General features: G+C 35.0%; 1 protein-coding gene across 2 annotated transcripts; it reads left to right on the forward strand.

The window, feature by feature from the left end:
- Positions 1 to 2,171: 2,171 nt before the first annotated feature.
- On the forward strand, positions 2,172 to 13,122 carry crip3 (cysteine-rich protein 3). Of its 2 annotated transcripts, XM_043262248.1 has the most exons (8): positions 2,172 to 2,351; positions 4,986 to 5,080; positions 7,692 to 7,749; positions 8,900 to 9,040; positions 10,395 to 10,469; positions 10,827 to 10,921; positions 11,160 to 11,234; positions 12,107 to 13,122. In XM_043262248.1, the coding sequence occupies exons 1-8, from the start codon at positions 2,309 to 2,311 to the stop codon at positions 12,134 to 12,136; spliced, it is 612 nt and encodes a 203-aa protein (XP_043118183.1). In that variant the 5' UTR covers positions 2,172 to 2,308; the 3' UTR covers positions 12,137 to 13,122. The 2 variants fall into 2 exon arrangements, with proteins under 2 accessions (XP_043118183.1, XP_043118182.1); XM_043262247.1 differs by lacking the exon at positions 12,107 to 13,122 and having other exon boundaries at positions 2,178 to 2,351; positions 11,160 to 11,642.
- Positions 13,123 to 16,400: the final 3,278 nt, after the last annotated feature.

Below are 16,400 nucleotides of genomic sequence, written 5' to 3' on the forward strand. Positions count from 1 at the left end.
ACTAACATGGATAAACAACTGTATTTTCATCAACTAACATGAACAAAGATTAATACATTGTGTAATAAATACATTGTTCATTGTTTATTATTAATTGTTCATTTTAGTTCATTTTACTGTGCTACCAAAATAAGGTAAAAAAAAACACACTCAACAAACATACTCCAATAAAAGACAAACATAAGTCTACATCCCGCCTTGTATTTCACACATGTAGGGGGCGCTATAATACAGTGAAAAGCAGTCAACAACACAGGCTCATTCAGAGTTCCTGCCTGCCACAGACCAGTCCGTTCAGTGATGTCATAATGATGTCACAGTGACGTCAGACCAAAGGTGAACAGTATTTTTAAGCGAACAGTATTTTAGCATCTTTCTCAGCTATAGACTATGTCTTGCTTCACTGTTGAGAATTTGACCACTGATGAGAAATAAAATTTTGAAAATAATTAACTAAAAGCTTGCCTGTAAAATGCATTTTAAAATAATATATTACTATTCAAAAGTTTAGGGGCAGCGAAAAAGAAAGAAAGAAAGAAAGAAAGAAAGAAAGAAAGAAAGAAAGAAAGAAAGAAAGAAAGAAAGAAAGGATTATGCTTTTATTCAGCAGGGATTCATTAAAATGACCAAACATGACATTAAAGACCTAAACTAAAGACCATGTTAATGTAACAAAGGTTTCTTTTTCAAATAGAAATACTGTTCTTTAAATAGAATTTTTATTCATCAAAGAATACCATGAAATATTAGGCAGCACCATAGTTTTTAAAAAAAATAAATAACAAGAAGCACAAATTATACAGTTATTATACAATATACTATTTGTTTATTACTGTAATACTGATGCTACGTTTGAGGGTATACGGTCCATGCACAGTGTTATGTAATGCACCATGTGAGGGTTTGTGTCTTAAACAGTTGGTACCATGGATTGCTGTCTCTCATGAAGTGACCTATGACCCCATCTAAGGACACAAGTATGAGATCATCCATTATCTCAGTGGTGATGCCAGTAGTAAAAAATGCATTTACTGATGCCTCCATCATTCACATGCATCTGTTTAGACTGTTCTAATTACAGTATCTTTACTGTAAACAGTCAGAAGAATGGACAAGAGCACTGATGGGCAGAATTTCTGCTTCAGTAAACATTAGCACAACAATGCTTATCGTAGTTCATCCATAAATGAAAATTCTGCCATTATTTATTTATCCTCATGTTGTTCCAGACACATATGTGCTTCTTTGTTCACTGGAACACAAAAAGAGATGTTAGGTGGAAAGACAGCCTTTCACAGACTGGCACTATTCATTGTATAGAAAAAAAGTGACTGTTGCCTGAGGCTGTCAGTCCCTAACATTCTGCCTAACATCTCCTTTTGTATTCCATGGAAAGATAGAAAGCCACAGGCCTGCATGTTTGGAAGTTGGAACAACTAGACGGTGAAATTGGGAGTTTTGGGAAGCACTTAGGTGCTTCATTAAAAGAAAAGGTGAAAGAAAACTTAATAATTCTTATATAAATAATAATGGATATATGAAAAATAACGGTGTCCTGATTGTGTCCAGATAATTGTGCCCTGTGTTTAGTTATTAAATCTTGCAAAAGAAAAAACCCCAAAACCTTCAGTACTGTGGTTTTGATCTAAAACACCAGGTGGCAGTATCAAGCCCCTTTAGAGATGATGAAAATAACGTAAAATCACATCCTCATAGAATTACATGCTTTAAGGCGCCTTTAAAATACCAGGTAACCTATTCTCAGCTTTTCAAGATTTTTAGGAACGCTTCGTTGTAATGTAATATCTCTAGTTTCGTGCAACAAATAACAAATCTACACATTTTAACGATACCTTTTATTCAAGCTTGGGAAGACGGGAAAGATTGACATGTAGCTTTTTGCGTTTTTATTTTTATTGACGTATAAGAAAGCACCCTCATTGGTCGAGCCAAAGGCGTAGCTCGATGAACCAATCCCACTATGGCGAAGGGTATGAATATTAACAAGGTCAGGCTGACGTTGCTTGGTAACCTTGGGGCGTCCAGTCACGTTTCCTAATGAATATTTACAAGCCGAGCCTTCGGCGTAGTAGGATTTGCTGCCTTTCAGTCAATCAGAGTTTACTGGTGTAACGTCTCGCAACGTATTTAATATTCATGAGACAAGCAAGGAGGCTGTTTAAAGTTAAATAAACGCCGCGGCGCGACTCGTATTGCACACAGTGTGCGGCGACGCCGAGGGACAGGCGACGAAGCGAAAAGAGACGAGCAGAACCGAACCTGCGCGACGAGAAGACTCTTCTAGAGAATGACGTCCATTTGTCCAAGATGCGATAAGACTGTATTTTTCGGTGAGAGTTTTTTCCACTAGAATTATCATTCAGCAGAAGCACAAGCCAAGATTATTTCATTGTTATTGTATCATTGGACTGGACTAATTGACTACGTTTGCAGAGCATTTATAATCAGGCTTTTTCTTTTCTTTTTCTTCTTTTTTTCTTTTTTTTTTTAGGGAATTCACTTTTGCAAATCTTGAAAGAGTTACATAACAAGGCTTTGAAAAGCGTGTTTGTTTGTTTTACGGGTCTTTAGGTTATAAGCAGTGCGGTTTGAACATTTTATTTTCACTTTGGGTTCTCAGAGATCTACATGAACATTAATTTCCAAATACTAATATTCTCTGCTGTGCTTATCCGTGCTCCTGCCAATGGGGAGCTTGTATTTTTTTGTAAACATGGTCTTGCTGTCCTTGATAAACATAAAGGGTATGCACTTTTGTAAAAGAGTTAAATTAATATATTAAGTTTAATTGGGACAGAGGAAAAGATTTATGGTAAAACAATAGGCCTATAATAGGAAATGACTATTGTTATTTTTCCTGTGCAAAGCATGGAGATCTCCTGGACCCCAAACTGACATTCTGAAGAAGATGAGGGTTAATTTTGCAGCCTGTGCAAAACCGAGTATTAAAAGGTCAAGCACAAGTGACCCTGATGCTCCCACAGTGGAGGATGTTCTCTAGTCTGTCCCATTATTGTCGGCTCCTGTTTAGTATTCTGTCGTGGCATCCAGTATCCGTGGGGCTAGTAAACGCTATAGCTCGTGAAAAGAGTACTGGGTGACGGTGTTACGTAAGAATTTGGCATGGGACTGTTGAACAAAGTGAACGGATCTGTTGTGCTACTGTTGCAGGTTAGCGGATGGAGTAACTCTCTTTCTGGCTGCATTGAAGAGAAGCTTGATGATTTGATATCCCCACTGAGCCTAGACTTCTGAATATGTCTGAGTCAGTGTGTGCTCTCTGTTTGACCTGACTAGTTTTGTGTGATGGAATGTGTGTGTGAGAGAGAGACAGACCCTAGGAATGTCGGCTAGTTAGTGTGGAGGGCATTGGGGAGGTGGGTTTAGTCCCCCATATGCACAGTGCACAATGTCAGCCTGGAAAATGTTGTATATTGTATCATAACTCTTTCATTAGGTATATTGTAATTCTAAAAAATATTATTGATTGTGGCATGATGACAAGTGAGTTTTTCTCTGAATCGCTTGCATTTCTGTGCTCCAAAGTCCATGACTGTTTGCTGTGTCTTTGGTCATAGCAAACTATTTGTTTTGGGTTTTTTTAATTCATGAGTTGTTCATAAAAAATTAAATATACTAAACCTGGCTGAAAATTAGCACACAGTATAATACTGCAAAAACAGTATTAAATATTATTTCAAAGTTATATTTTTCAGTTTTCAACTTTTTAAAATGTTTTAAAATAAAATGTTTTGAAATCTTTTTGTGATGTTTTTAACATCATTTTATTGTCCAGTCTTTTATTGTCACCTGATTCTTGTTTGGTTGGCTGCTCAAGAAACAGTTCTGCTTAATAGCTTTAAAAAAAAAAAAAAAAAAACAAACAAACAAACATTATTTTTCGGGATTTTATGATAAACAGAAAGTTTAAAATATAAAATAATACAAAATCTAGCTAACCCCGTATGTTTAAATATGATGCATCTACTTTATATATATATAGCAAAATGGTTTGATTGTGCACAAAAACTGCTTGAGAAGATCAAAAAGGTTAAAGATAAGATGCACTTTTTGACATCCGCTTGATAGGAGCAGAACTGACTCAGCAGGGATTGAAAAGGGATCTCTATTTCAAGCATTTCTTCAGATGGTTCAGTTTGTTCTTCCTCTTCTTTGATGCTGCATTGTTCAACTGAAAACACAGATGCAGACTCCACCCTAAAAAATTAGTATTTTGTGTGGCTGGTCTTCTTTGAGCTCTTGTAAATGTTGTTTATAGATATATCTTCAGATATGAATGGACAAACAAATATAAATTTGCAGATGCTGTGTTAAAGCTGCATTTGAGCTTTTGCTGAACTGGACACAACTGTAATGATGAACTTACAGTAACAGTAAATCATATAATAAAAATAACAATATAAATAATGATTCTATGTAACATGACTCTATTAAACATTTGGAGAATGCAAGACTTCATTCTTCAGACTTCAAGACTTTGGTCATTATACTCTAGTCTTTAGTGTCACATGATCCTTCAGAAATCATTCTAACAAGCTCAAGATACACACATATTTTTAATATTTACATTGATTAAGTAAAGCTCAAAAGAACAGAATTTATTTAAAATTGAAAAGACGTAATATTGCATCCTTACTGAATGAAAGTATTAATAATTATTTGTATTTTTTAGCTTTTAAATGGTAGACCACATGATGCTAGTCATACAGAGTTTTTGACTAACATGTATTCTGGTCCACTTAACAGATTTTACTGTCCAAAAACCACCCATGAAAGGAAGAGGCTGTTGGACTGACATGCAAAGCAGCCAAACAGGCGTCTATCATTACAGGACAATTGCAATCTTATTAACTGTGTTGTAATTACAACATTACTGTAATTAAAGTGGTCAACCTCGTCATTATGTATCATGCTGATAAGATAACACTCTCTCTCTGTTCTAGCTGAAAAAGTGAGCTCTTTGGGGAAAAACTGGCACCGTTTCTGTCTGAAATGTGAACGATGTAGTAAGATTCTGTCTCCTGGAGGCCATGCGGAGGTAAGCTGAACTAAAGCTGATATAGCAGATCGAGATATCATTAAAGAGATCATTGTGTTTCTTTCTTTCTTATTTTCCATGTGAATTTCAGCGCATAGTTGATTATGTATTTGTGTTTCTTTAAAATCTTAGATAATTGACCAGTTTGACTTCAGTGCTGATGATGCCGATCAGACATGATTCCGGTTGACCGTTAAGGTCCTTGCACACTGAGTTTGAGCTATTCGTATGTGTTTTTTTAATTCGTCGTGCTTTCCTATCAAAATGCTTTCTACGGATGTGAAAATTCTCAAAATCGAACCTGATCCAAATCGTTTTTTAAGCCGAACCACAAGTGTGCGAACGTAACTGACACAATGTGAAGTTGTGTGTATATTTTAACATGCAACGTCACGCGATGTGAGTGTGCAATGACCGAATGTGTTTGTGGATGTCCTACTTGGTCTGAAATGCATTATCAGAGTTTCTGAGAGTGAAGGCAGCACATCCACAGTGTTGTAGTTTAGCAGGCGATCACACAGGCTCAATCCATTGAACTGACACTGATTTAAGGTCAACCTTGTCAACTTCTATTTGGGTGCCCCTCATTGTCCTTTTTCATTCTTCCTTGTTTCCTCTCTCTTTTATATTGAACTGACAAGTGTGAGGGGCCTTCCTGATACATTAGGAGACGTTTTCTTGTTGAGTGATTAGAGTTGTCTAGTTTCCCTGTTTGGGTTAAACGATCATTCATCAATTCCTTTGTAAGTCTGGTCTGTATTTCACCCGCAGACTTGTCACTCATCACAAGTAGACGTTTATGGAGTCCTACAATGACTGTAAACACAGATTATTAGTATTTATAGAAATCACTTTGGATCTATCTGGAATGTTCAGTGGGTCAGGGAGAGATTAAAATTACTAATATATTTATTATTTATCTATTCAACATTAGATAAAACATTTAAGCGTGTTTATTTTCTCGAAACCGTTACATAAAGCCATTCCCATACTCTTTTTACTGAAAATCAAAATAGCAAAGAACGAAAGGAAAATAAATAAATATCCTTCGTACTCCTCACAAAATTCTTGATGTTGATTTTTTTATCAGTTTTATGGTATAAAAGAGAAAAGAGGTTGGCAAGAACTGCAGGGTGAAGACTGACTCGCTGTGGTAACAGGAAGTGAAATGGATTCTTTTAGTCCTGAGCTTTTCTGCTACTGGCCTCTTAGAGGAAATGTAAATCATAATATTCTTAACCGCAATGAAATTCCAAAAGAAACAGCAGTAATCTGTCATTTTCGAACGCATGTTTAGTCCGGTACAGCTAGTCCAGTTCAAATCATTTTACTGAACAAGTAGGTATATCTGTAAGCATATGCTCTTCCTCTCCCACACTTGGTGTTACTGTGGGTCTTTACCAGAACTACAAGGACAATGGAGGGACAAAGATAAGTGTTCATTTAAACCAGAAAACAATTGTCTGCCTTTCTGCCTCTCTTCCTTTCTTCCTTCCCCCTCATTTTTGTCCCTCTCTCAACACTCTTGCACTTGCATGTGCACAGACAGAACAGTCACACACAACTTTAGTTTAATTATAAGGTGAGTTCTGACTAAATAAAGGAGGGTTTGTCTCTTCTAGTGCTTTCTCATTTGTGTTGATAAAAATGGACAGATAAACATCTCTTCATTGTCTCTCTGAAAGATATATTTAGTCTTGATACTCTTTTATTATAGTCAACATGTTCTCTTTATTGTGTATGTGCTGTTTTTCTCTTATTGTGTTCAAAACAGCAGGAGGTTGTGTTGTTGGTGTTCACTCGCTGCAGGTGTCGACTGCCTTTTCTTCCTAATTCTATTCTTTGGGAAACAACTCTCAATGCGAATGTAAATGTATTTTAGATCATCTCACAACAGAGATGCTGAGATAGATGTTGCTTTTAATGTATATTTAAAATCCTTGATGATGGTAAATGTAAAAATCTAATATTTTTCTAATATTTAGCACTCAATTTAGCATGTTAGTATGGCTTTTATTTTTTAAGAGCACTGTTATGTGCATACACATGCACTAAAACGCATACACACTAAAATAGAGGAGTGTTTGTGTGTGTGTGTGTGCGTGTGTAAGGAGGCTTGAATTTCACTCCAATTTGAGACTGACTGGGTCTTTTTATGCAGTCTGGGAGGAGCAGGAAGGAACAGAAGGATAAACAATGACCTCTAATGAATGCAGCACGACACAAGTCTCTCTCTCTTTCATTCTGTCACACACACACACACACACACACACACACAGACATACACATACTTCTGATCATCAGCTTGCCTGAAAATGCAGGATTTTGTAGAAAAGTTCTCGGAACAAATTTTGATGTTCAGAAAAGAATAACTTTTAAAAATACTTTATTTTAATAGAAAAAACATTAACATTTCTAAGTCAGAATATTTCAGTTTTTAAGATAGTGTCAGTGCTTAAATCAAATTAGGAAAATATGTATTTGTTCATTTCATTGACCAAAGAAAAGTTTGTTTTGTGTATGTATCATAACTAAGAAATAAGAAATTTTGCTAAGTAAATTAAAAACTAAATTAAAATGGACTAAAAGAGATTCTCTCTGTCACACACAGCATGATGGATTGCCTTACTGTCATAAACCCTGCTATGGAACACTCTTTGGACCAAAAGGTATGTACAATAAGTTGCTGATAGGTGTATATTGTGTATTTGAGTCTTTTTGGGGCCTTTAATGCTAGTTGCTCTTTATGCGCCATTTATTCATGTACAGGAAATAAAGGTTTAAATCAGAGCTCATTTAGTGACATTTGACTCGCAGTGACTTTTAGAATAACCTTCCAAGCAAAGACCGTACACTTACCACTGGAAACCTTATCCTTTGCATTTGTGTGTGTGTGTGTGTGTGTGTGTGTGTGTGTGAGAGAGAAAGAGAGAGAGAGAGAGAGAAAGTAAGACAAAAAAGACTTTGTAGTTTAATAATAATAATAAAAGTATTTTATGTAAACAAACAAAAAAATGTAAAAAAGTTGAGTAAGAGCATCAGGTTGTAGCACTTTATTTTGATGGTTCCTTCTCGACATTCTATGGACAATAACTTTGCATTTGTGTAAACTCTCACTATAATATTACTAGACTTTGATTAATATCTCTTTAATATTAATATTAATAACTCTTTATTGTGATAGTCTCCCAACAAAAATTCTACTGGCTTTAAATAACTTTGCAAGTACATGTCAACTTATCCTAACCCTGTCTACTAATACTCTAATGAGAGTTAGTATATACGTAGGTGCAACTCTACCTATAATCAACAGAATATGTTTAAAGGGACCATCAAAATAAACACCATCAAAAGCAATAGTGGTTACCTGAATGCATACAAATAGAATCATTTACACGTGCATTCACATTAAAAAAACATTACAGAAAACATTACAAAAACATCCTCAGACACCAGAAGAGTTAAAGCAGATCCAGTGACAACATAAGAGAGGCACGCATAGCGGCTGATTGATGTTTGTGTGTGTGCATATGTGTGTGTGTTTAGAAGAAGGAAAATGAAGTGTTTGCTAAGGTGCTAGGTTTTAGTGTTCAGCTTCTGCTAATACATGCTCAGACATAAGAATATGCTTGTTTCAGGTTGCTATATACCATCCAAGTGAATGCATTTTATCAGGACCTGAAGTGGATATTTTTGGATTTTGTCTAATGCTATCTGCGTTAGGAGAGTCTGAACACTCAGATATGAGCTTTATCAACCATTAACACTTGCTTGCTCAGTAATGGAATGGTACTCACTGTTCTGTCTTTTCATTGGTAGGAGTAAATATTGGAGGGGCGGGGTCTTACATATACGACACACCTCCTCAGACACCGCTCAACAAATCATGCAACAGCCCTTCAGATGGTTCGCCCACTACACCTTGGACCAGCTCACAGATCAGCTTTAATCAACCTAAAGGTACTGCAACACATAGACTGCTGGGCGGAAATTGTATTCAGCAAAGACACATTAGACTGATCAGAAGTGACAGAAAATTTATTTTATATGCGTCACATACATTATTAAAGCATTTTTCAAGCTTTGAAATGATCAAACGGTAGTTAAAATAAACAATAAATTATAAAAAAAAAGCAAAAAAAAGAGAGAAATTAAGCTTAAACTAAGAAAGCTTAAAATCTAGTTAGAATCATAATGACACTAAGATGACGCATTTTACTGAGACATAGTCAGTTTTCATTCTTATAATCTAAGTTAAAAATGTTTTGCTTAATATGCTGTCAAAAATTAAATTTAAACCGTTCAGACACTTTGAGGTTGTCAAACATTATGAGGTGAACTATATCCGTGAACCTGAAGAGAACTGACTTCATAGATCTAATAAATCACTGTGATATCAGTTGCTTTAAATAAAAGGGATGCTATTCTAGAGAAAAGGTCTAGTATCTTTTGACCCCCAGATATTTTGTCTTGTGATGAAATGACATTCATTCATAGTTAAGTGTGACTTAAGTGTGTCCATATGCTGTTTTTAGCCACTGTATATATAGACACACTATTCTGAGCTGCATTGTTCCACACATTCCATTATACATTAACACTTCCTCAGCACTTTTAACACACACATATACAGATTCCCACACAGAGTGGGAGACAGGAATACTTAAACGCGTGTAGTAATGGAGGGGTGGGAGGATGGTTTTGCATAGTGACCCCCTTGGGATTTTACTCGGTGGAATTTTAATGGCCTTCGTTGATTGGCTTCTTTCCTAAAATATTTCCCCTTAATAGGTGTTTTCCGACAGGCGGGATATTGCAGGAATGTTAGGGAGGTTTTAAGGACCGTTGTAGAAACGTCTAAAGGAATGTCCCAGAATGTAGTGCGTTTCCTCAACACGTGAGACAACCGCCGTGATAAAATGAGCACAGGAGAAGACATTAGGATCTAAAACTGGTAACAGTCCGTCATCTTTAATGTAAGACAGAAGTGTTGATTTAAAAGATTTGTGAACGGAAGTGACGCAGATCCTTATCAAAGCACATCAGACAGCACAGTTTTAATCACAATAGCCAGGATCTGGCCTTCACAAGCATCAGACCAGAAGTTATTTAAATTGTTTAACATAAGATAACATACTTGGAAAAGCAAGTCAGAAAAGAAACTATATTTTTAAAGGATGCAATGAATTATGGTCCTCTGCGGCCGAAATTTTAGTAATAGTTCATCAGTGCAGCTTTTAACATGCACACAGATGAATATAAAAAGTCAAATAAAAACGTATACAGATTAATAAAGTTTTCGCCTTCTTTGCAGCTTCCACTGTGCCTGCGCGTATGTTTGCTGGAGAGACTTATCTGTGTCCTGGCTGTGGAAAAGCAGTTTATTTCGGTGAGTCTAGTGAATCAAAACTATGACTTTTCAGACATTTGAGAACTTTTAGGAATGTCTGTGGTCGGTTGGTGTGTGTGCTTTCTCGCTGCTGTATATGTGCAGTATTCAGTCTGACCACTTTTTCAGTCCATTTAAAGGGAACAGAAAACAAATGAAGAAAACAGTCTGTCAAAACAAATGATTTTAAAATGAGCTTAAGGCGAAAAAGATGAGGATCAAAGATGAGGATTGTTCATGATGGTCATAATTTCTTTTGTTTCATTTTCTGAATAAATATTTTATATTATCCATTATATAAGGAATTTGTATAAAAGCAGTGTTGTGTTAATGGGATGTCGTGGTCTAATGCTACAGCTGAGAAGGTGATGTCCCTGGGTCGCAACTGGCACAGGCCTTGTCTTCGCTGTGTGAGGTGTAAGAAAACACTGACCCCTGGGGGCCATGCAGAGGTACTCACAAATATGTCACCTACTACTTTTATTAAAACACGATATGCTATTACTGTCTTTGCTACTTCAACATTCCTACTCAGATAGTGATGTTTCCATATGCATTTATTAATCTTTTTAAATATTCAAATGAAGTAATTATAAAATATATATATTTGTAGAACATCTACCATGATGATTGATTTATCATTGCTTCAGACTTCCTAATAATGTGAAGTATTATCTCTATTTTCTGCAGCATGAAGGAAGCCCGTACTGCCATGTTCCCTGCTATGGGTACCTGTTTGGACCAAAAGGTGTAAACATTGGGAAGGTGGGGTGTTACATTTACGAGAAAGAAAATGCTGAGAATGAAATGCCAAGCGAGCATTAAGTCACAAGGAAAATCTCTCTTTTTTATTTGTTACAGAAATATTTTTTACATATTAAAAAAAATTGTAAGTTGTAAAGATTTATTTTCGCATAGCGAGATATATGCAAATGTTGTTGCATGTGTTCTGATCATCAAAAATGGCCATGGGCATCTTTTAAAAAAGTCATACAAAAGTCACTTAAACATGCACACATTGGCTCTTTCTCTCTCATTTGATTTTGGTTTTCATACAAACAAACTCACAATTTTCATTTATTCATTCACACCTCTGTTAGAAAATAGTTGTAATTATTACATGGCACTGAAGAAGTTGTAAATCAATCCTTGCTAATAAACTAACTAATAAAACATTGTTCTTCCAAGATTTTTTTTGCACATATATTCTCGTGGGATCTGAAAATTACACTAAACAAATATTAATGTGCTCAGTGGTCCTCATTTGTTTTAATTTTCTCTTCGTCCTTCCCCTTGTCATGATTTTTAATGAGATTTATCCTATTCAATATGATAAGAAATTACTTTAATAAACATAAAATATAAACTTTCCATTCTTTAGATTAACAAACTTACATCTGTTTTGGTCCAAATATTACTTTCTTGACTCAGTAGAATTACTCAAGTATTAATGTATTCAGCAGTGTGTTAACAGAAGTTTTCTATAGTTGCAGTAGCAAAATAAATATATATATATATATATATATATATATATATATATATATATATATATATATATATATATATATGTTATAATGTTAACCTAGTACCCTCAACATCCTCTATAGTCTCAGGCAGACACTGGTCTCGTGTTTCAGGTAACTGCCAGGCCACCACAGAAGCAATGAGTCCCACAGAACACAGGATGGTCTGAGAGAAGTGGCCCCAAAAACTGTCCAAGAGCAGAACTACAGGAGCTAATTGACCAAGCAGAATTTTAAGTGACTGTTCCTGCAGTTTCATTATTACGCCAGCAGATGGAGGCGTATCTCAAACATACGCAAAGTTTTGAATACAGTTTGTCGGTGATGGTGATTTGCCACTAAAGAACTGCAAACATGATGAAGGAGGAAGAAAAGGTGCTGGCCAATGTAAAAGCTATTCCTGATCTATAGGACACCAGCAGCATCGGCTTACGACCAAATCTACATGCCAAACAGAAGTTAGGTTTTTTATCTAAAACATTTCTTGATTGTGGTGGTCTTCATAAAATACAAATTGTTCATAATATTTATCATAATAAAATCACTAGTTTTACTTTTTTTGTAAAAGGGCTTGAACCTGCGAACTTCCATCTGACAACTTGTCAACTTACAATTACCAGCTAACTTCTTCTTTGGGATGTGAATGAAAGAAATTTTAGTAATTAATAAATTAAGTAAATAATTAGTTTGAATCAAAAATGGGCTGCAGAGTTCTAGTTCATCCCCAGTTGTTTTTTTTTTATGATTTTGTTTTGCTTTTTAGGTTACTATTGTGCACATTTAAGAGTAGAATTTAAATTGTATTTTAAGAGTAATCCAGTGATTGGCAAACTATTACTTTAAAAGCTATAATTATACGCATGCAGTCATGTTTTTTATTGCAATGCACAGAATTGTTAATAATGAACTGCTGGAGACTTCCTTGGATTGATTTTGTTTTCGTTATTGCTTTTTAGCTAACATTTCAGGATTTAGATTAAAATGTAAAATGTATTTGAGTATAGTTTATATAAATTCAAATTAATTTTTTTTTTTTTACTTAAAATGGTTTAAGGCAAGAGTTTCAGCACACAGGCCTAGCTAGAAAGGGTCAACAACATGGTTTATAAAGTGCATTAAGTTCTTCCCTGAAATCTCACCTGTGTGGCGAAAGTGCTGATAAATGTGCTGTTGTCATACTCCCATCCATTCTGGCACGGGACTAATGGAAGTTCTGAGTTGCTGGAGGAGTTTGTCAACAGATGAAACTGAGGATAAGAGAACATGTGACAAGAAGCAGGAGTCCCATCATCTTGAGTTGGAATACTGACAGTCAGTTTCTCCTCCTGAGTCAGATTCCCAAAGATTCCCTCTGCATCCAGAGAACTGATATCACAGTGGTGAGATGGTATTGCAGCGATAAAGTTGCTTAATAAAAAATGACACGGTATAGTGTATCGTCCTAATAAACTTATGCAAAGTATCATTTTCTGGAACCTGCCAAAACCATTTATCTCCGTAATTAGTTCTTCGAACTTCATGGTTTTTGTTGATGCACTGACTTTCCTCAGTGTCTTCAAATACAAATGTCTGGTTAATGTGGTGTTTATATCGGATGTCAAAGTTTAGGTAACTGGAAGCCAGATCCATCTTGTACTTTGATCATTAAAAAAGGTTGTATGTCTGTTTAATGTGTGTGTGTCCATACAGACAATCTGCTGCCCATAGTAGTTTGTCAGCAGTGGTGAATGATTTGTGATTTGGTTGTTAATGCTTAGAAAAGACTGTCTTGTCTGCTGCATGGTTCATGGACGTTGACACCTCTTAGGCTGGGTATACACAAGATAATCAGATTTTGGGCAGATTTCTCCCCTTCTGACATTCATAGAGAAAATTACAGATTTTATTTTTGCACACTAGCACTTTTTAGCTAGTATACATGATTTGCTCAAACATAAATATATTACAAACCATTTCAGTCATTTCTTGATTGATTTTCTCTGGGTAGATAACAGATTTTTTAGAGAAACACATTTTTTAGAGAATCACTAGGGCGTGATTCTAGATTACTGGTTAATGAACAGGTCTCAAGTTTCATAACATCTTCTGTCATTATCCCAGAGGAAGCACCTGGAATAAACTCTATATATAAATTAATAAACCAGCGCCAAACACGACTTTGATTTGTAATGTGAGTTGCATAATTTTTTAATTATTTACTTTTAAATTTGAATTCCTTTTTTTTTAATAAGTAACATTTTTGCATTTTTGCATAAGGCTTATCAGGACCTTTATAGTTGTCAAACATTTCACTATTTAATTTTTTGTTATTAAAAAACAAATAAACAAGCCAAGCCCAGATGACAAAAAGTGAAACTATTATTATTATAATAATTACTGTACATAATTAATTATAATTACATTACTCCATTGTAATTATGGAACACTCCACTTTTTTTTTTTAATAGGCTCATTCTCCAACTCTCGCCGATCTCTGTGTCTGCCAATAGCACTTTTAGCATATCTTAGCATAGATCATTAAATCTGATTAGACTAGAAGCATTTCGTTTAAAAAATGATCAGAATTTCAATAATTTTCCTATTTAAAACTTGTCTCTTCTGTAGTTACATGCACGATAACAGTGCACCTGCTACGGCCATGGTACGGCAGCAAAGTTGATTATTTTGAACGAGAGTATAGTTCCTAATCATATCAGCCTAGAAAACCACAACTTTTCATTTTCCATCGAGATTAGTACACACACTCAGGTCAAAAGCAGCAGGGTTTAAGAGAAGACAAGGTGATTTGAGAGAAATGGCTCAATATATAATCTGACAGCAGAACCAGAGGAGCCACAGACACGTCCCATATAACCCATCCCATTTTGCATATATGCATTTTTAATTAAACTTAAAAAAAATTAAAAAATAAATATTTACAGTTTTACAATACTGTTTTAAAGTTTGGGGTAAGATTTTATTCTCTAGTTTTTTTCAGCAAGGAGAATAAATTCATAAAAAGTGACAGCAAAGAAAGTAAATGCTGTTCTTTTCAACTTTTATGTTATCCTAAAATAAATGTAAAAAGACTAAAAATGTATAATGGTTTATACTGAAATTTAAAGCAGCAAAACTGTTTTCACGAAGAAAAGGTTTCTTAAGCAAAATGTTTTTTATTACTGTAAAACTGAGAATCAAACTGATTTTTATACCTGACAAAAGTGGGATAAAGCTCAGAGCTGTGCCAAGAGCCACAGCTGAGCAGTCTTGTCCTAGCACAGCAATCACAGTACAAACCACTGACTTACCTGAATAGCAAAAGAAAGAAGACATTCATCTTCAGAACACATTTAAATATTTTTTGTTATTTTGGATAAAATCGGAAAGCTTGTGGCTGTCTGATTGTCTGCCAATTAAACACCACTGTCAAGGACCAGAAAAGTATGAAAGACATCGTAAGAATAGTCCATCTGCCATCAGTACCTTTTGTACGGCAAAAAAAGGAAAAAAAAGAAAAATGTATTCAACAAATCAGTACCGTAGCATTACTATAGTGCCATATTGGACAGTATCTGCTGAACGAAAATCGTGTATGCTGTTCTGTCTTGTTTGCAAATCAAAGTAAATACATATATCCCAAAAAAATATATTCTTGTTTTGCAGCTGATGCAAAAGAGCATATGCACTTTGCCTGCAGCGCATACTGTCCAAAATAGAGCTATGGAGAAGCTATGGTGCCAAATTGTCAAATTCTTTGTATTTGAAAATTGTAATCTGATAATCTGTAAATATCTGCTGTATTCTTTGTTCCGAAGACGAACTAAGCTTTTACAGAGTGATTAATGACAGACTTTTTATTTTGGGGTGGAGTAACCCTTTAACATTTATTTTCTAACCACAGTCATGTCATTTTCAGTCATGTTACAAATTATATATCAAATGTATATTTTATGTATTCTACATGTTTTATATCAAATAATGTTAAAATGTTTTTTTTGTTTTGTTAATTATCTGAATATACATAAATAACCATTAAAAACAGTGTTGTGTCGATGTGATATGTTATAGTGTCATGGTCTAAAGCTACAGCTGAGAAGGTGATGTCAATGAGTCACAACTATCCATGCTAAATTCTATGTTCTATTAGTAATTTTCTATACTATATAGGGCAGGTAGGGTTAAAACAGTAGCTAAATCTAAAATGTCAATTATATAATGTAACTGATATATTTGTAGAAAATCTAAAATGATGTTTGCTTTATCATTGCTTCAGACTTCCTAATAATGTGCAGTATTATCTCTATTTTCTGCAGCATGAAGGAAGCCTGTACTGCCATGTGCCCTGCTATGGGTACCTGTTTGGACCAAAAGGTGTAAACATTGGGAAGGTGGGGTGTTACATTTACAAGGAAAATGCAGAGAATGAATG

The sequence above is a fragment of the Puntigrus tetrazona genome, chromosome 17 (assembly GCF_018831695.1).
Source record: "Puntigrus tetrazona isolate hp1 chromosome 17, ASM1883169v1, whole genome shotgun sequence".
Taxonomy (NCBI): domain Eukaryota; kingdom Metazoa; phylum Chordata; class Actinopteri; order Cypriniformes; family Cyprinidae; genus Puntigrus; species Puntigrus tetrazona.